The following is a 21,967-nucleotide window of genomic DNA, read 5'->3' on the forward strand; positions in this document are numbered from 1 at the left end:
TTTGGTATGATAACCCTTCCAATCTTGTAGCTTAATGGCAGTTATCACTACCTACTGGCTAATGTATCCGGTAGGAGACACAAAGTAGAATCTTTGTGTCTCCTACAGCCGGGCATCAAATTATTGCGACAAAAAACAAAATATATCCATGTATTCAAGGCTTCATGGGGTGTGCAATTGATAACTTCTCAGATTTTTGGTGTTTGCAAAAAGACTGCTTTCCATAAGCTTGTAAAAGTTTACCCTCCTTCGGTCCAGGGTGGTCATAGCTGAATGGGTAGAGAGTCCCCCTGGGAAACCTAAAGAGGAGTTCACCCAAAAAAATATTTATTTTCTATCAATTGCACACCCCATGAAGCCTTGAATACATGGATATATTTAGTTTTTTGTCGCAATAATTTGATGCCTGGGTGTAGGAGACACAAAGATTCTACTTTGTGTCTCCTACCAGATACATTAGCCGGTAGGTAGTGATAACTGCCATTAAGCTACAAGATTGGAAGGGTTATCATACCAAAATATAAACTAGAGACATGTAGGAAGACAAAAATACAAAAACTTTACGGTCACCTTAGGTGGTACCAAAATATGGCCTGGCCCCTGGACTAGGAGGGCTGTGGACAGTTAAGAAACCTGCCTACCAATGACGACATCGGTAGGCAGGTTTGGTCATTTCAAACAAGATTTCAAACTTTTTTATTCAGTTTATTTTTATTAATGTAATCCCCATCGATGATGTCATTGGTAGGCAGGTTTCTGAAGTATCCATAGCCCACTTCTGAGACGCAGAGTGAGAAGATGGACATTGTGCCATTTTATAATGATCTTTAGTGAGGACTAATTCAGAAAATGGGTGAAGTGCTGTAATAAGTTACAAAGCAGGCGTTCTTATCCAAAGTGACATGCAAAGTGTAAACTGACAGTAAAGTGGCAAGATCTCTAGGTTTGTGAATGAATGAATGAATGAATCAAATCTTTATTTTGAACATGTTTTTAAAAAAAATAACAATCCATGACATTTTCCATTTATTTTGTGTCATGTCATTTTTCAACCATAATTAAAATAAAAAACATTGGAAACAAGCCCACAGAAGCAACTACACTTTAGAAATAAGCCCAAAGTTAACGCAACCCGCCGTAACCACCAATATTTACAAGCAACTTTACAGAAAAACAAGCCCAAAGTCGCTTATAATAAGTGGACATGGCAACACTGGTTGAAAACTGTAAAAACACGCGCATCCGGCTCAGGGCGGAAAGGGCGGGACATGTTCCAATCGAACCAATCAAAACACCGAACGAGTTCCTCACACATCCGGTATCCGCTTGGCCACGGCCAGAAGAAGAATTCGAAAGGTAAACACATTCTTTAAAGGATCGATGCAAAGTTGCAAACCATTAACAGGGCAGGCAAGTAAATGTTTCTCAAATACCATTTTAGGAAAAAGAGACGTTAAATACGGACTTCGTGAGGGTTACCATTAACGTTTTGGTTAACGGAATGCTGTTAGCCGTATTTATAACTCTGTGTTGTTAGCACTGGGCTGAGCATTGGTGCTTGTTTTCATGCATTCAAAAAACGTGTTTTACTCCAAACTCCTCACTCTCACATTCCAGGGGTGGAAAAAGTACTCAAATGTTTTACTTAAGTAAACGTATCAATACTGCAATGTAGAGGTACTCTGTTAGAAGTAAAAGTGTGGTGTTCAAAATTTACTTGAGTAAAGTGAAAGTACTAAAATGTTTGAAAATAGCAGATCTACAATGTGAGCTTGTAGATTGGCTGTTTTCAAATAGCCTAGGTATAAAACAGGGCTGAAGTGGTTAATGTATGTTTTATAATGTAATAATTTATATCTGCAAAGTAACTCAAGTTTTATACTTGTAAAAGTATAATACTTGCCTCTGAGATGTAGTGGAGTAGAAGTAAAAGTACAGAAAATTGGAAATACTCCAGTAACTTAAAAAATACCTCAAAATTATAGTTAAGTACAGTACTTGAGTAAATGTACTTAGTTACTTTACACCACTGCTTTCTCACATTACATACAGACAGTAAATACATACTCAACAAAGCCAGCACATATATAAGTGAGATTTTGTTTCATTGTGTAGACAGACGGATGATATCGAGACAGTGGTGATGTAAGGATGGAACTCGCTGTTAAAGGTAAGCTGAATTCTAAGTTCATGGCAAGCATGTTTACTTGACCATTTATGCTTTGTTGAGTGGAGAGACCTACATGGCTTCGGCCAACTTGTGTGTGTGTTCGATGGGGGTATCAACCCGGGGTCAGTAGCTAAATCTGGTACAAATCATCTTTTCTCTTTGATCATTATCACCAGAGATAAACAAAAACATTAATGAATGAAAGCTGATTCTGTTCATCAATGAATGAAAATGATCCACCTTTTCTGCATCCTCTGTTTTTCAGCAAAGGCCAAGAGAAGACACCTCAGTGCAGAGGAGTGTGGCCGTTTGGGGAGGAGTTCAGAGGGCACCGATGCCCTCACCCAGCCCAATAATAACGTCACCCACAGGAGCCACAACTATGATCCCAACAGAGGACTCTATCCCAGGACACCCACAAAGAAGCCGAAATTTGGTAATTGACTTGGAATACAATCTAATCACGTCAGAGAAAGCTAAATCTGAATGTTTTATGACATGATACTAGCAGTAGCTTCAACAATTTGCCATAAGTTATTGAGAGTTATTTGTTGTCCCCCCCGACTCTTTTCCTAACTATAACCACCCAATGCCCCCCCCCCCCAATGCCTGTATGAATGAATTAACCATTGTAAAACGCTTTGAGCACTTGGAAAAGTGCTATAAAAATGCAAATTATTATTATTGTTATTATAACCACATCAAACCCATGCCTAGACGAGTAGACGTCTCTCAAATTGAATGATTAATTAACCGCATCAAGCTCCATTTAATTGGTCTGGGGAACTGTCCATTATTCTTTGGTTCCTCCCTTTCTGGGATCTAGCATTGAGCATATTAAAGATTTCTTCCTGCTTTTTTTTCTTACTGCTGTCACAGGGAGTCCAGACAAGGGACAAAAGGGCATCGGCGACTTCTTTTCCGTCACAAGAGTATTTCGTTCCAGCCCGAATAAATCCACCCAGCAGTTGACATCCTCACCAGGACTTGACAGAGAGGTCACTCCTAAAAAAGGGCCGGAGGAGGAGGAGGAGGAGGAGGATGATGACGACGATGACGTCAGCCTATTGGCCACGCCATTAAAGCAGCAGCAGGACATGTTTTCTCTGACCTCATCTGTCATTTTCAGCCCCCGAAACGCCACCCAGCAGCAGTGCACGTCCTCACAGTCACGAGGACTCGACAGAGAAGTCACTCCTCAAAAAAAGCCAACGGTGGACGAGGAGGAGGAGGAGGAAGATGATGACGATTTCGATGATGATGATATTAATAGTCTCCTAGTCGCCGCAATGAAGCAGGAAGAGGAAACCGACTACTTAGAGGGGATAACGGCAGAAATGTGGGACAATGACGATCAGTTTGACGATGATGGTGTCTTGACTTGGAGCCAAGAAAATGGCAGCCAGGTAGACCGAGAAGAAGAAGAACTGACACAAATTGATGTGGAGGCTCTCCCTGACGCCCACTATGGGCTCCTGGGCAGCAGCAGACACCTGGTGGAGCCCCAGGGCTGTGCGGATGATCTGCCGGTGGAAGTCCTGAGGAAGGTTCTGAGCCTCCTCCCGGCCCAGGAGCTGTACCGCCACGCCGTTCTGGTCTGCCACCGCTGGAAAGATGTCATCCAGGACCCCAACGTCAGTGACACTGTAGTTAGATTGACTTTCATGTTTTTTAAACCCTTTAAAACCTGGAACGCATCTGTGTCATTTTTAGATTTGAGCTAAAAAAGCATTATTTTACACTTTGGCTATTCAAAAATAGCAGATATAGAAGCTCGTAGCTCGGCACCGAGTGCCGCGCTACGAGCTTGTAGATCTGCTATTTTTGAAATAGATATAAATATTTGAAGTTTTTCAGAAAACTTGGATCAGGATTTAGAAGACGTTTTTAGAATCGGCCACAGGTCTCAATGGGTTAATTATCTATGTACAACCCTCAGTGGTGTTCTCCCTGCAGCACGCGGTATCGCAACACTTCCTGTTGGTGGCGCTATGGGTGGCAGCCAGTGTTTTAGCCTTTAAGACCCCCATTAGCCCCATAAACACTTAGGTTAACCCATTTAGACCTGGAACACATCTGTGTCACTTTAGAGGTCTTTGGCTATTCAAAAATAGCAGATATACAAGCTCATATGAGCTTGTAGATCTGCTATTTTTGAAAAATCGTGAAAATTATTTTTTTATATTTTTTTTCCGAAAAACTGTTAGGATTTAGACATTTTTAAGAATCGCCTCAGGTCTTAATGGGTTAAGATAACTGGTGTGAGACGAGGTTTGAACGAAAGCAATGGAACATCTCTTGTCCAGTCAGAGGAAGTGTATGTGTATGTGTATGTGTATGTGTAAACAAGTTGTGCTCTGTGAGCGTCCTTAAGACCTTAAAGGAGTAGTTCACCCCAAAATATTACTTATTTTCTCTGTCAATTACACATCCCATGAAGCCTTGAATTCATCGAGATTTGTTTTTTTTGTCGCATTCCTGAGCCAATAATTTGATGACCAGCGGAAACTCAATTGAGTCTCCTACTGACCAGCCACCTGGTCATCGAATTATTGGCTCAGGAAAAAACAATAAAATCACCATGAATTCAAGGCTTCATGGGGTTTGTAATTGATAGAAAATCAGTATTTTTTTGGGGGTGAACTACTCCTTTAACCCTGGGCTCTGATTTTCTTGTGTGAATCTGTAATAAATAAGTGTTGAATAAGGTGATTCAGTAATTAGACTATTGTAGGTCGGAGTCTCTGTGACTTATTATCAGTATCATCCGAGCAACCCGTTCCCTACAATTCTCGAGACCCAGTGAGATCGATTGCTTACTGAGGTGTAGAGCCTCATCTACACTGCCCCGGGAATGAATGCGGCCCCAGAGTCTGGGGTTTCCATAGCCTAGGGTTTACTATAGCCTAGGGCATAGAAAAGTGTGAAAACCCTTAATATGTCATTGTGTGTTCATCTGTGTTGTGTCCCATCATGTGCAGTTTGTTCCCCTGAAGAAGCGGTACTACCGGTATCTCATGGGAGAAAAAAGTGCCATGTCCACAGTCAGGACGATCCTTGGAGACAGTTGCATTCTTCTTGAAACGAACGACAAGAAACAACAGTGTCAGAGTGTCTGTCAACTGGTCAGGTAATTCTCTATTGTCTTGTAGTTATGGAGACACACTAGTATGTGTTGGAGAAAGTCTTGGCAATGTACACATCAAAATCTCTTGAGTGTAAAACCTTTGCCTACTTTGTGACCATCTTCACCCCCTCAACTATAAGAGTCTGACATCAGCCACCATTGCCTTGGTGGTTTGTGCATTGCTCTCAGACACATACAGTGAAATGAAAACAGCAGAGTGAACAGTATTGGACATGGGTATACAAGTCAGGTATCATCTTAAAGCAGCATTATGTAACTTTTTAACAACTTAACGTTATAGCATATTGTGTCCCACAAAATTAAAAAGTTACATGTTTTTTTTTTTTTATTAAAATATTTATCCCACGATTTTGTAACCCATATTTTTCCACCCAGTGCCAATTGCCTATGTAATCCTGGGCGCTACTCTCCCTCTGCCAGCCTAGGGAGAGCCCAAGCTGAAGCTCATGCCTCCTTCAATGCATGAGGAGCAAGCAGGCCGCTTCTTATCATCCGACAGGGGGGAGGTTCCCTTGTTAGACGTAGCGCGTGGAAGGAACACGTTATTCCAACCAGTTCCTTTCCCCTCCATCAGGCGCCCTGGCTGACCAGTGGGAGGCAGTGTAGTGACCAGGATTACTGCATGTTTTTGTGAGGGTACCTACGCTAGGAGACACGGGGAGAACATGCAAACTCCACACAGAGTAGGCTCTTTTGCCAACCCCACCTAGGGTATGGGCACTGATGACGCGGAGGAGAGAACACAACCACAGCGTCCCCGGCGGGAACCCAGGACCTTCTAGCTGTAAGGCGACAGCGCTACCGACTGCGCCACCGTGAAAAAAAAGTTACATGTTTTAAGCAATAACAATCATCCTTCCATACATTTATAGACTCAGGGGGTCCCTGCTAGGGGCTTGACTATAACTATGTATAGGGGAGACAATGAGTTTCATCCTGGGCTCAGGCTGGCATTTGCCAAGGAACCAAGGCACAACTGCCAGTCAAAGCGAAGACTGGCCAATCACAGCGTGTCCTCGCCGGACATGCTTGCAGAGACTCTTGGGTAATGAAGTCAAAGACGTTGGCTGTCATGTTATTTGTGTCCAAAGTGGCCACTGATACCCCAAACTACATAGTGCTGCTTTAATTTATAGACATAGAAATTTAAACGGGCAGTTCAACAGATGCACTTGTAATGCCTAGATCTCAAACACCTAGATATCAGTTAACGACCCAAAAAATGTTTTAGTGTTTCCAACTCCTTTAATAAGTAAGTGTGTGTGTGTGTGTGTTTTATTGATTTATATGTATGCACTCATCAGCTTGATGGCTCAACACCAGCCTGGTGAGAGGGTGAGGCCTGATGACGTTCAGCAGTGTGTAAAGAGGCATCGACTGTTTCCCCAGGCTGAGGCCTGCATCGCCTCCAGATTTCCAGATATCCCCCAAAATGTGAGCATCAATCCATAGCATTGTTTAGGCTAATTCATCGGTGCACAACCCTTTCGCTCCACAAAATGGTCATATTTTCAGTCAAAAAGGGCATGCAACAAAGTATACATTTTGTCTTCCATCTTTCCCTCACATACTGTGTGTATACATAGTTTTCAATGTTAACTTTTACTAAATTAAAAATGTCTTTTCAATCTTTAGGGTCCTAATAGGGCCTATGCAGCAATGACTTTGATCTTGGTGCTGAGTGAAACGGTGAAGGACGTGCAGGCACTGGTGTGTCACCTCCAGGGCACCATGACCCACAGTGCCATAACAGAGTTCCTGAGTGAGATGGCCACGTTTCTGCTTGCCATGGATAGGAACAATATCTGGATCAGTAACAGGTGAGACATATAATACAGTGTACATCTAGGGATGATTCTGGATTTTTATGGTGCGATTAATACAGTGAGAGAAATAATCATCAGTTTCACGATTATCATGTGTAAATCTATTCCACAACATTATGGATGTATAAAATCACATGAGCATTTGTAAATTAGAGGTTTTATTATATTTTCCAAAATGTATTTGTTTCCAAACATGAATAATACTGAAGCCAAATAATACATAAAAATGAACATCTATGTAGGCTGTAGAACCTCTGTCTGCAAGGCTCCTCAACTGAATTATAAAAAATGTTTTCAGTTCTACATTTAGTTTTTGGACCTGAGTTAATAGCCTCTCCCTATGTACTATAGAGGGAAAGCACGGCTAAAATCAATGATAAATGAATGAATAATATAATAATATATTAAAATAATTTCACATCCCCACCCTTACTCTTTCCCATGTCTTCTCCAGGTTGCACTACAATATTTATTATGTACTTCACCTGATGGAGAATGCGCCCACTCCAATCTACACCAATCACAGCGGGTGAGGTTGCAAAGGCATTGATATACAGGGCTTTTGTTAATTGGATTTGGAAGGTTTATGGATTGCACAACAAACCTTGCAGAAAAAACGATTGAATAAAAGGTTGTAGTGATTGGCCAAGCTAAACGCCATATCCTGGCGGTGCACATTTAGTGTTGTTTCGTTTTTTTTCAATAGATGTGGAGAGATTACTGTATGTGTAACTGTAAATTCTGGCCTAGGGGTGGCACTAGAGGGAAGGCATTATGGTAATCAAATCCTCTGGCGTTCATGAAGGTGGCGGTGCACAACAGATTTCATGGCAATCTTACAAGTCGGTTTCAACATATGCTGTGATGGACCGACCGACATGGCTATCTTGAGCCTAAAACATGTCACAAATGTTTCCACACGTTGCATTAATCCTATATTCACAGGGTCCCCACGGTCATGAAATTCCTGGAAATATTTTGAAATTAAAAAAAAAAAAATCCAGTACTGGAAAAGGTTTGAAATTGATCAAACATCATCAAAGGTCCTGGAATTTATCAAGGGTCCTGGAAAAATATTTGGCTATGCATTGTTTTTGGCTATTGATTTTGTTAAAACAAAACATTTTCATAAACATGAATAATATTACACGAAATATGTAACATAAGTAGTTTTTCGCCGAACGGGCTGTGTGACGGCAGCCTAATGTATGTCTCAAACTTTATTTTTGCTACACTGCCTATCTTTGGGCATTCTACATAGGAGTAAGAGACACATTATTGCACCGAATGATTGTTATATAGGCCTGGAAATTGGGCTAAATATTCTGGAAAAGTTTTGGAAAAGTTTTGGAAATTCATTGCTAAAAATGTGTGGGGACCCTGTATTCAGGATCAGATATTGTACTTTTGTTTTTGTATAATTGATTTTTGTTTGTGTTGTTTTGTATAATAGATTTTTGCTTGTGTTGTGTGCATGTTTCCTGCCATTAGGCCCCAGCTTCCCGTGACCCATGAGCAACATCAGATCCTAAGCCATGACATCAGGAAGGACCACGTGGTCAAGATCATGGCCTTTGCAGGTACAGGCACTATTCACCAGTAGGAGCACCTTAATAAGTCCGTCTCCTAATGCGATGCCATGTGTTATACTTCATTCATGAACAATGTCAGTTTGTACAAAGTTTTGGTGCTACATGTTACATCTACATACACTCCGTCAATTTGTAGTTATATTACCTCCCTTTCCGAAGAAAAATTCTGACATTGGAAGGAGTACTATGTAATGCGACTGCAGACTCAATCCCCATTGTCTGCGGAGGTCTGAAAATTCACCAGACTACAAAAGTGTTGTCTTTGCATTTGATTTGTTTGTTGACTAGGGTTCATGCCACGTTGCTCTGGAAAAGAGCAACCGAGTGCAGCCGAGCACAGAGTGCTGCGCTATGAGCTTGTAGATCTGCTATTTTTGAAAAATGTTGAAAATATGTGCAAATCTTTTTATATATATATATATATATATATATATATATATATATATATATATATATATATATATATATATATATATATATAATTTTTTTAAAGCGAACATTCTTAACTCAAATCTTTGCTTCTGGGGGGTCCCTGGAACAACATATTTTCAGATGGGTGTCCGCGACCAAATACATATGATTTTGGGTGGTTCTTGACATGAAAGAGTTTGAGAACCACTGATTATAGCAACTTAAGTTTTTTTCAAAAAACTGTTAGGATTAAGTAATTGGCAGAATCCCCCAGAAGCAAAGATTTGAGTTACAAATGTTCGCTTTAAAAATATGTATATTCAAAGATTTGCACAACTTGTCAAGTAAAAAAAAAAAAAAAAAGATCTTGAGCTTGTATACCTGCTGTTTTTGAATGGCCAAAGTACAAGATAATGGTTAAAATCTAAAATGACAGATGCTTTCCCGGTCTTAATGGGTTAATCAGGTTAGAACATGAACCTAGAGGTCCGACTGATTGGACGGTATTGATGTGTTTCAGGTACTGGGAAGACCACCACCCTGGTGAGGTATGCCGAACAAAGGCCACACCTGAAGTTCCTCTACGTGGCCTTCAACAAGTCAGTGGCCGAAGAGGCACAGTGTCGTTTCCCCCGCAACGTGGCCTGCAGGACTATCCACTCCATGGCCTTCGGTGCTGTGGGCAAAATGTCAGTCCCCAGTTCCATCCCTTCCCCTATTGTATCTTCCTCTAACCCATTAACTCTTAAACTACCCTCACAGACTGCCAGTCTTTTCTAAACTAGTACTTTGCAAAAATGTTATTTTTTTGTCTGTTTAATTTTTAACATTGAAGTGAATGGAGCAGCAACTTTTTGGCAAATGTTATCTCCTGGTTCTTTTTGACGAACGGAAAAACGGAACCCCCCCCCCCCAAAAAAAGCGTTATAAACGTTTATAAACGTTTTTTGGCAGGCAATGTGTTAAGACCCGAAGCCGATTCTACAAATGTCTTCTAAATCCTAACAGTTTTATGAAAAACCTATGTTTCTGTGTCAGTGGTTCTCAATCTTTTTCATGTCAAGGACCCCCAAAATGATATGTATTTGGCCGCGGACCCCCATCTCAAAATATTTTGTTCCAGATAGAACGATAATATTGAGTGCCTATATTATTTACGTTTCTTAGTCTGCTGAAAACCAGCCCTGCCTCACAGTTAATGCTTTGGCAATGCAGTTGGTGTGGAATTTGCAATAACAACCATTGCATACATATTACATACATAACGCATTTCAGTACCTGGCTAGTTGCAAATTAATGTAATCCAACTAGCTGCTGGATCACATTGTTAACGAGATACAGATCAAGGCTGCCATACATGATAACTAAGCCTATTGAGCCACACAGCAGATGGGCTGCTGTTGTCTATTTGCCCCCAGCACTAAACCCCTCAGTCAAAATAATTATAACTTATACTAACTAAACCACACAAATGAGACATGCAGGGGTATTTTCTATTAAAACAAATGTGATTGCCAGTGAACATGCTCTGATCGTTTTAAGTCGAGTGGTTGAAAAGTTGTTTTCCTGCCCCTAGTCATGTTGTCTCTGCTTCCCTACAACAGATACTCTAAGAAGCTAGGCTCTAACCTGAAGGCGTTGACCGTCAACTATTGCCTGCCTAAAGGCCGTGGTGGATTCATCAATGGCAAGGTTGTGGCACAGACTATCAATTCTTACATGGCCTCAGCAGACAGACGCGTCAACGCCAGCCATGTCCCTGCCACCTGCAAAAACAACAAGGGAGAGATCGAAACCCTGGACGACCACAAAATTAGGGTGCTTACACAGATGCACACATTGGAAAAACATTACTCCCACAACACACCCCCACACGGCACATTCCCAAACACATGCAGAGTCAAAAGTATGACGTACTGGTGGTAAACAACACTGGTTGTCCTGCTTGTGCACTTGTGAGTGCACACTAGTGGTGATTTTGACAGCAAATTTTTATTCAGCTTTAATCATAGTCTTTCGAATAAAATTTAATTTAGTTTTAGTTATATTTTAGTCATCTGAAACGTTTTACTGTTAGTCTAGTTTTAGTCGACTAAATATCATAAGATTATAATCGCCTAAATCTACAGTTGATTTAGTCGACTGAAATGTATTTTGGTGGTGTCTTGATGGCGTCGTAATGGCTGATTTTACACTTGGTTGCAAGCTGAAAATAGCCGATCTACAAGCTCACAACGTCGTTGCGCGACGTGTTGTGAGCTTGTAGATCTGCTATTTTCAGAGCGTAACACCCGAGCGCAACCAAACATAAAATGACTTGTCTTTTAGTATTACTGGATCTCTTCTCCACTCGTCCCTCACTAAAATTTTAGTCTAGTTTTTATTTGTTGACGAAATTGACAATATATTTAGTCTTAGTTTTTGTCATCGTAGCTTAGTTTTGATTTAGTTTTGATTTAGTTTTTGTCAGTGAAAAAAGGTAGTCGACGAACATTTTTAGTCATAGTTTTAGTCGACAAAATCAACACTGGTACACACAGGTAACGGTGAATTTCTGTGAAATTGCAGGGCTATGTGGAAGACGCGCAGAAGATCTGGGACAAAATGAGGAATCCCAACGAAAGAAGTAAAGCGGGCTACAAAATGACTCATGACGGTAAGTCGGCAATACAAGCAGTGTTCATCGCTAGGCCTGTCACAATTATTACATAATCGTCTAATCGCAATTATTTTTGCTTAATCGTTGCCATGTTGAAACATTTTCACACATTTTCAAAAATTGAAAAAAGCAGAAATAGCAGATCTACAAGGTTACAATGCATCACTTCGTGACGCGTTGTAAGCTTGTAGATCAGCTATTTCTGTTATTTTTACATCTATAAAATTATTATACATGTCAATAATTTCTTTGTATATTTAAGTTATTTGTCAAATCTGCCCTGTGCAATTTTTGATTAGGAAGCCTAAAAGGCAAACGGAAAAGATTGTTTTTATTCATATGTTCCCCAATGTTCAATGGCCAAACACACAATTAAATCGTTAATCGCAATCATTTGAGTGACAATTAATCGTAAACTTAAATCAGTAATCGTGACAGCCCTATTCATCGCTGGCAAATGAAAGAAAGAAAGTTTTGAAGGTTTCAACAGTGCTCTCTTTTCATCAGGTTATCTGAAGTGTTGGCAGCTGCAAAATCCGTGCCTCTCCGACTATATGTCCGTTGATGTCATTTTCATAGACGAGGCGCAGGACTGCACTCCAGGTATCATTACTGTACTACTAACACACACTTGTACAGAAAGCTTGGCTCGCTATTACATTTTTTCCTCACTTTTCTGCCTCACATGTTTGTTGAAATATAAAAAAACTAAAACATCTCAAAATATGTTGTTCCAGAGATCCCCCGAAGCAAAGATTTTAGTTACAAAAATTATATCTATATGTATTCAAAGATTAACACAAATTTTCATGATTTTTCAAAAATAGCAGATCTACAAGTTCATATATCTGCTATTTTTGAATAGCCCAAAGCAATCTTAAAATGACACACAGCTGCGTTCCCGCTCTAAATGGATTAATTTCCTTCCCAGCCATCTTGGACATCTTGCTGTCTCCGCCCTGTGGGAAGATACTGGTTGGAGATCCCCACCAGCAGATCTACACCTTCAGGGGGGCGATCAACGCCCTGCACATGGTGGAACACACTCACCTCTACTACCTGACACAGGTGAACACACACACACACACACACACACACACACACACACACACACACCACAAAACATTCTCATGCTACATTGAATGGGCATTTCACTAAAAATGCAGTTGATTTGAAATGGCCCTCTCACCCAGACTCCTAAACCATAAACTGATGTTAACTCATTCACTGCCAGAATAAATACATAAATAAATCACTGCCACTGCCAGCGATTTTTTTATTTTCTTACCTTTTCTAGTAGTCACAGAATATTTATATCTAATATCACAGGTTTTTTTACTGTGCTTCCGCGGAAGAAAAATAAATGTCATGGCGACCCCCCTTTCGCTTGTTATAGGCCGTTGAAAATAGCATGTCTCGTCAAAAATGCATAATAAAACACAGGAGGCGAGATACAGGCGATTTCCCAAATACGTTAACCAGGAAGTGAATGGCGCAGTAAATCTTGGCATCACGTGATCGCCTGGTTCTGTGTGCATCCGGGGATGAAATGGTCACTCATGTGTTAGCGAAGAGTAACATCTAGTGGAAACACCAAAAAACACAAAGTCGTAAAAGTCGTCCTTGGCAGTCTGGGCGTTAGGAAAAAATAAGTTGTCAAAATCGTCCATGGCAGTGAATGAGTTAAAGTAAGGTGAAAACTAAAGTGAAACTGTCCTGTATTTACTCTATAATTAATCTCTAATTTGCTAATCCTCTTTCCAGAGTTTTAGGTTTGGTGCTGAAATTGCCTACGTAGCTGCTACCATTCTCAGAGTGTGCAAGAGAATCAAGAAGAAGATTCTAGTGGGAGGAAACCAGCCAGGTACTTGTTGCTATTTTTTGTTATTTGTATTTTGTGTTAATGTTTTTGAAAACGGCAAAACATTCTAACAGTTTTTCTATGTGCCTGTGTGCCTTGCTCGCACATGTCCTTGTGTGTGTGTGTGTGTGTTTGTTCCTCCCTGTGTGTTATCCGTCCACCCACAGGTAGGTTCTGTGACGAGAGCACATACCCACTTGCTGCCATGAATAGATCAGGAGGCGTGTCTGTGCAGGGGAAGACGGCTATTCTGTCCCGCACTAACGTTGGCGTGTTCAGTGAAGCCGTGAAGCTCACCGATGCCAACCCCGGCTGCAGGATTCACTTTGTTGGAGTAAGAATCCTGCCCCATCCACATGAACACGCATAGACACGCTCAATGGTTTGTCAGTGTTAAATGGTAAATGGTGCATTTATATAGCGCTTTTATCCAAAGCGATTTACATAGATTGTGCATTACATTCACCCATTCACACACACATTCACACACCGATGGCGGAGGAAACCATGCAAGGCACCAACCTGCTCATCGGGAGCAATTAGGGGTTCAGCGTCTTGCTCAAGGACACTTCGTCACTAACTCTTCTGGGGGAGCCCGGGATCGAACTGGAAACCACGGCTTTCATCCGGCCGCTCTACCGCTTTATTGGCATAAGAAAACATACGTTTACATTGCCAAAGCAAGTGTCAAAATGTAATAAAAAAATTGGCAACGTATATATTGCACACAAGACAAAAATCTAATGGCGGATTGTCATGAGACTTGCTGAATGCATTCATGCTCCCTGGAAGATGAACCACTTGAGTGACCCGACTGCAGGAAGAACCCTATTGACCCTTTTACATGAATTTCTTTTAAAATGAATATAATACAACACCATTTCTATACACAAGAAACTCATGTAAATCCAGGTACAGACAATGAGAAGTATCTCAGATAACAGTAGACAGACACACACACACACTCATATTCTTATTTACTCCGATCTCGCACTTGTAAATTGTTCTGGATTAGATGGTCAGCTAAATGCCTTGATTGTAATGTGTTAATTGTCATTTCTCATCTCCCAGGGAAGCATGGGAGAAAGCCTGAAGACGATTCTGAATATATGGAACCTAATGCAGTCAAAAACAAGTGAGGCACAATCAAAAACAAGTGAGGCACAGTCAAAAACAAGTGAGGCACAGTCAAAAACAAGTGAGACGCAGTCAAAAACAAGTGAGGCACACTCACTCACATTATCCTTTTTTTGTAGCGTGTGCTTTATCAACACCCACTGAGAATTCAGTGTTTGGAACAATACAGTATTGTTTGGAACTGTTTGTTGCCCGACGGCAAGTTACTTCCCCATTCCTCTTGTTGTATCTCAGCACACTAAGGGAGTGGCATTTATATTTAATTTTTATCACCAAATGAATGATTTTGTGGTATTTGCGAACGCGGAAGGAGGCGCGGCGAAGCCGCACCTCCGCCCAAGTGGAGCATACTATGAAACTCTGCTCTTATTGTGTCTCTGTCTGTGTGCAGTATGTGTGCACTGCACTGCCTGTGTGCAACCAACAGAGTGGCGCCAGAGTGCAGTCAAAACACACACACACACACACACACACACACACACACACACACACACACACACACACAGTCCGTAAATGCACAATATTTTCGAGCTGCGTTCGCTTCCAGCGTTCGCGCGTCTTACTTGTTATATTCCCCTTTTATTCCCTTCCTCATTCTAAAGTCATTGACGACCCCTTCATCCGCATCTTCCACACCGCTAAAATGGGGGGGTTCCACGGCCTGAAGAAATACGCTGAGCAGACAGAGGACCTCGAGTTAGCGGCCAAAGTGACCGTGGTGGAAAAGTACACCAAACGCATCCCCGAACTGGTGGAACGCCTCAACAATTGTTTTGAGCATGAAAAGAGAAAAGCAGGTATGCATGCATGTGTTCCCAGGAAGCATACACATACTCCCAGTGTGTACACGGCACACTCTTAACCCATTAAAGGGCAAGACCACTTTGGTAGAGGTTTGGGTTGTGTAGTTACCTCGCCATGATGCAACTCCAAAGGTGGACAAGAAATCAAAAATAATTGCTCCATTGATTAGAAATTGATAATTCAAAATATGCTCCTCATTGACTTACATTGTAGGGTAGAACAGCTCTCAAAGTCACTCTTTTAGCACATAAACGAACACAAACAAAGCTCATTCAGACAATATATAACATCACCAAACCCAGTACTGTAAAGTTCTTTTTTATAAAAACTTGATTGTGTGTCTGTTGATTTTACTATTTGAAGATACGGATCCGTGGATACAGTCCAGGTTTTTTTTCTTAATAAAAATAGCAAAATCAACAGGAAGTTAACATTTTTTATTAAAAACACACACAGTACTGGGTTTGGTGATGTTCTATATTGTCTGAATCAACTTTGGTTTGCGTTTTATGTGCTAAAAGAGTGAGTCATTTTGAGTAAGTCAATGAGGAGCATATTTTGAATTATCAATTTCTAATCAATGGAGCAATTATTTTTGATTTCTTGTCCACCTTTGGAGTTACACCATGGCAAGGTTTTAGCAGATATACAAGCTCATAGCACAGCACTCGGTGCCGCGCTATGAGCTTGTAGATCTGCTATTTTTGAAAAATCGTTTTGGTGAAAGTCTTAGTGTGTGTGTGTGTGTGTGTATATATGTGTATGTGTGTATATATGTATATGTATGTATGTATATATATATGTGTGTGTGTGTGTGTGTGTGTGTGTATATATATATATATATATATATATATATATATATATATATATATATATATATATATATATATATATATATATATATATATATATATATATATATATATATATATATATATATATATATATATATATATATATATATATATATATATATATATATATATATATACGGTATATAATATAAAATAAATAATATTCATTATTTTTAAAGCGAACACAGATGCGTCCCCTGTCTTCATGGGTTAATGGGCTAAACACTCCCTCACTGGCATGTCACATTTCTCTTGTTGTAGACTTCATCCTGGGAACGGTCCACAAGGCCAAAGGTCTGGAGTTTGACACTGTGATCATCACTGATGACTTCGCCAAGGTTCCCTCTGCCAGACACAACCTTCCACGCTGGACCGGCATCTCATGGAGTGTGTATTATGTCCATGTTTGTGTGTGTGTGTGTGTGTGTTTGTACTGTATGTCTGTGTTTTTGTGTCATCATAGACATTTGTAATACAGATGAAGTCATACATAAATGAATTGAGAGATATCAGGAGCAATCAGGAGCTGATCTTAGCAGTTTCTCTGCTAATGACTATCACCCATTCTTGAGAATTGTGACAAATCATGTCCTACCAAAACATTGACTATTGATAACATGTAAGAATGTACAATTAATATCAACTTTAAAAAAAAACATTTATGTTTTCTACAAAAACATATGTTTTCTACAAAAACATAATTTAATCAGGCGTAAACAGGTTGTAGCTATATTGTAAGGTCCCCTGTCTCATTTCCCCCTGTTTAAAAAAAGGCGGGAAAGCTGCGAAAGCTCTGGTAAGCATTCTATTTTTTGATAAATGCACAAAATAATATTACTATCTGGTGTGTCCCAACCATAACATGTCAACTCCGTCAGTCCTAAAATAAATTCAGTTTTAAAGTGTAATTCTATTAGCATTCAAATAGAACCCAAGCAACTTTGAAAAATAAATTGTCAACTCACTACGACTGTGCTGTGGAATGAAGAAAAAAAAAAAACATTTTGTCTACTCCTTCAGATATTCCATCTTATGGAATAATGAAAAATAAAGGTTTTGTCCCGATTCTCAAGAATGGGTGCTATTATTATGCATTTGGTCATCTCTTTCCTACCCTCATGTTGTCATGGTGTCCAGATTCTTTCCATAGCTAATATTACTTGCATTTGTGCCTGCTGTCATGATTTTTTTGTGTTTCTCTCTCTCTCTCTCCCCTCACCCACACAGTTTGTTTCCCATCGTTCTTTTTATCCTGTGATATTAAGCTTCAGTTCACACAGTGTTTAGTCTGTACAATCTAGTCAAAATTAAGCATTTTCCAGTCCCTGAACTCCATCATCTTTACCCGGTTTGTTCCGTTTGTTCCTCCATAGGTAAGATTGCAGTAGATGAGTGGAACCTACTGTATGTGGCAGTGACCCGTGCCAAGACTAACCTGATCGTCAGCAATAGTGTTGGTCATATCCTCACTCAGGCTGGGGTAGGCATCCAACTCATACCCCCACCACCACACCCTATCTTTATGTGTTTTTCATGGCTTCAACCCTTGCATTTGTTTTCTTTTTCATTCCACCACATTATCGACATCAGGGCTAGCAATGTACTTTTTCCCCCGCCTTTATACAGTGTGTGTGTGTGTGTGTGTGTGTGTACTGTATATTTTATATATAAAGTGTGTTTTTGCCCTACATTGAATTTAGATGTCACCAGATATCAGATCGTCTATGCAATATCGATGCTAGACTAAATACAAGCTAACAAGTAAATTATTAATTTTACTTTATAATATAGTTTATAACGTAACAGTGAAACAGTCAACCTTGAGTCCATTATAACATGATAAATTACGCAACGTGTTTTATTAGTGACCTAATGGGAGTGGTGCATTTCAGATGAGATACTGTATAAATGTATAGGCTGATTTAAAAGTTGATACGACATTGACGTGGATTGATTTATCTAAGTAATCTTTTTCATTGTAACCTTTGACTACACCAGCGTGATACAGTACAGCCGTAAAAACAAAAACAAGGGAAAAAAAGATTAACATTTTGTAAATACATTGTTGTTGTGAAAGCAAGGACCTTATTGTAAAGTAGTCTGGCATGTCTACCAAATTCATGCCGTTTTAACATAATTCAGCACCATGTGTTTCAATTCAACGTTGTACAATGTGTGGCCCTTCACTGTGACTCACTTTATTGAAGTCAGTACGGCCCTTTGGAAATAAATGCTGCCCACCCCTGGGTTAACCCCTTGCATCCCTAGTTGAAAGAGCGTTGCGACACTCTTTGATCTTGCTGTGACACTATGTATAGCGTGTGCTTTATCAACACCCACTGAGAATTCAGTGTTTGGAACAATACAGTATTGTTTGGAACTGTTTGTTGCCCGACGGCAAGTTACTTCCCCATTCCTCTTGTTGTATCTCAGCACACCGAAACAAATTCCTGTACATCAACCCAATTGATACGTACTGTACAGTATGTATATTCTTCATTTACAACATAAGTCTAAGGGAGTGGCATAACACTCTCCATAGCTCTGGGCAAAGTTAAATTCTGAATTAAACCATTCCAATCACACCTACAACAGAGAAATGAGCACAAGCTAGCTCTTTCTCCACATCCAAATCTACACGGTGCCCCATCATCATACCTGACATGCCTTTACCTTCCTTGTTTTCTCCAGGAGTACTTCCTCAAGGCAGAAATGATCAGCTCCGTGGTGCAAGAGGACCAGCCTCTACCCTGCTCTGTCCGAGAATGTGAAAACTTTATCATGACCGATTCAGCTTTTGCGATGTGCAGACGGCCAATGAGATATGTAAGCACGCATACACATGCACACACACTCATGCCAGTCAGTTTCTCTTATAGTAGAGTGGGGTATATCGTTTTTTTTTATTATCTGATACCGGTCTTAAAGGCAAATGAAACCGATGCTGATTTTGTAGTTTGTTTTACATTTAAGGTTAAAAATTACAGCAGATGAAAAACATGGCGGACTAGTGAGCAACACAGCTGCACCAAACAAATGAATAATGACTGTGTTACATTTTCATAGGTGTGTCCAGAGCCAAGGACATGCCAATGTGCAAGCATCATAGACCGTACAGACGCACATAAAATCTAACGCACCCATTATATGTGATTTGCCGCAGCTGTGTTGCTTACACACAGATTTGCAATCAACGTTACATTACAACTTATTTTGTTTTAATAAAGTTTTTTTGAAAACCGAATTTGAATACCTTTTATAAGGGCTATATAAATCTGATATTATTATTATAAACTGAATTTCCCCAGTGTCGTATTAGTACTATTATATACAGTACATAGGTACTGCAGGAATCTTTGCCAGTGTTTCCCTTAGCATTGGGTTGGGGCTACGCCTGTTTTTACTAGATGGCTTGTTGGATTGTTTCATGACACGTTTTTTTAATTATGCATTTATTGGTTGAGAAACACTGCTTCAAAGGTCAAAAAGAAGTCTGAAAGTCGCACGGATACTCATGTTTCAGATCTGCCTGAGGCAGCCGACAATGTTAAAAGTCTTGTTTTTCCTACCAGACGGACCTTGTGGATGTCGGGGGCCCACTGTGTGAGAGGTGTGTGTGGCAACGCATCGGCTCTACTGCTTTCCTGCAGACGGAAAGGATATTCGAGCAGCCTGAGGCAGATGAGAATCCGGCACTGCCGGCTGCCTATGCCAGGGTCTATAATGTACTGTAAATACGTTTGGATGTTTGGACTTTTAAAGGTATAATGTGTAACATTTTTTTTCATTGTTTTGTTTCTATTCCTGTCACGGCGCACTACGAGCTTGTAGATCTGCTATTTTTTGAAAAATCGTGAAAATGTGTGCAAATATTTGAATATATATATTTTTAAAGCGAACATTTGCAACTCAAATCTTTGCTTCTGGGGGTCCCTGGAACAACATATTTTGAGATGGGGGTCCGCGGCCAAATACATATCATTTTGGGGGTCCTTGACATGAAAAGGTTTGAGAACCACTGATGTACAGTAGCAGTTTTCAAAAAACTGTTAGGATTCAGAAGACATTTTGTAGAATCGGGCCTCAGGTCTTAATGGGTTAATAAACAGAATACATTTTCAGGTGGGACACCAATTTCATCCAATCAGGACTGACAACTCAGCTTAAAATGTAGTGTTCAACAAAAATAATAGTACATATCAATTTCACCCCCTTTGAAGTAAAGCTGAAATAATTGATGAGTGGAGAAACATAAATACAGCTGTTTCTTTAGGTGTACTGCTTTGTGCATTGTCCTATCATGTCCTATCATGCTCTGGCATGTATACAGTTTAAAATACTGGCTCATAAGATCAAAATGTGGATCAAGGTGGCAAGAGAAGTGACTATGAGAGAGAGTTTGTTATTAGGTCACAAAAACTGCTCAACCGGCTAGTGTTTCAATAGGAACAGTGACTAAAGTCGCATCTGCATTTCAATCTATGGAAAAGACATCACTGTAAAGAGTTGACTAACTGAGTTTATTTCTAAGTTAAAATACAACAATACATATTTACAGTATGCATAATAAATCAGGATATTGCAAGAAAGTAGCATGACTTATTTCCAATGCCTGTAGTCTGGCAGGGATATAAATTGAACACAGACTACACATTATAAAAGGAAAAATACTTAATACATTTTATGATACTTTACTCCAATCTTTCTCATGTTTCTCACAACTACTCACAGTATAAACACATTTCATTTCATTTGGGATTTTTTGCCATTATCCCCTATCTGAGTAAAGAAATGTACAGGTACCTGTTTCTTAAATTGGACGGTTACATGCACCACAGTAAAGAGTCAAACTAAAAGACCCAAAATCCCTCAGCATTATTCACAGCTCTGCACAGCTGTTTACAATACTGACCAACACTGAATTTGATTGATTAGATCATGGACTTCATTCACTCACATTCACATTAGGGTGGCAGTGGTTGCAGGAGGTAGAAAGGCAGTCTGTGGAAAAAGTCAATTTAGTTTGCCACACACAACTCATGACCCCAAATCAATGCCTGTGCACCTTTTAAACTAATTTATGGATTCAATGGAAAGCTTGGTTTAGACCTACCCACCTTACCGTGGTAAAAGCCAGTAGCCTAACTATATAGAACACTATAATCTCAGTTGTAAGTCACATAGTATGAAGCCATCTGTGACTTCTCACTTGACAAGTAGCTCAATGAATTCATGACTTGCCCTTAGTGTCTAAGGTTTCGAGTATGAATCCTGGGTGACGCAGAATAAACATGCTAATGCCTACTCAGGCATTGTGTGGATTAGAGGATAAGGATAAGGATAATTCCTTTTAACAGGTCGTTCATGAAAGTCCTTGCGGTCTTGTTTCCAATGAGAACCTGTGAGCAATTAGGGGTTAAGAGTCTTGCTCAGGGACAAGTCTTGCTCAGGGACAATGGTTAGTGAACCTAGGCGGGTTCACTAACCATTCAGCTATGGCCGCCC

General features: G+C 40.1%; 1 protein-coding gene across 2 annotated transcripts; it reads left to right on the forward strand.

Annotated features, from left to right (window-relative positions):
- Positions 1-1,319: 1,319 nt before the first annotated feature.
- On the forward strand, positions 1,320-20,831 carry fbxo18 (F-box DNA helicase 1). 2 transcript variants are annotated; one of them, XM_084050414.1, is made up of 22 exons: positions 1,320-1,356; positions 2,116-2,170; positions 2,436-2,606; positions 3,050-3,804; positions 5,152-5,300; positions 6,623-6,752; positions 6,954-7,138; positions 7,599-7,673; positions 8,636-8,724; positions 9,668-9,836; positions 10,752-10,965; positions 11,716-11,803; positions 12,314-12,409; positions 12,738-12,874; positions 13,571-13,670; positions 13,835-14,001; positions 14,739-14,802; positions 15,407-15,601; positions 16,724-16,849; positions 17,836-17,942; positions 19,154-19,288; positions 20,035-20,831. In XM_084050414.1, the coding sequence occupies exons 2-22, from the start codon at positions 2,152-2,154 to the stop codon at positions 20,194-20,196; spliced, it is 3,333 nt and encodes a 1,110-aa protein (XP_083906540.1). In that variant the 5' UTR covers positions 1,320-1,356; positions 2,116-2,151; the 3' UTR covers positions 20,197-20,831. The 2 variants fall into 2 exon arrangements, with proteins under 2 accessions (XP_083906540.1, XP_083906539.1); XM_084050413.1 differs by having other exon boundaries at positions 1,330-1,414; positions 2,120-2,170.
- The last annotated feature ends 1,136 nt before the right edge of the window (positions 20,832-21,967 follow it).

This window comes from Gymnoscopelus microlampas, assembly GCF_963454915.1.
Source record: "Gymnoscopelus microlampas genome assembly, chromosome: 23".
In the NCBI taxonomy this organism is placed as follows: Eukaryota; Metazoa; Chordata; class Actinopteri; order Myctophiformes; family Myctophidae; genus Gymnoscopelus; species Gymnoscopelus microlampas.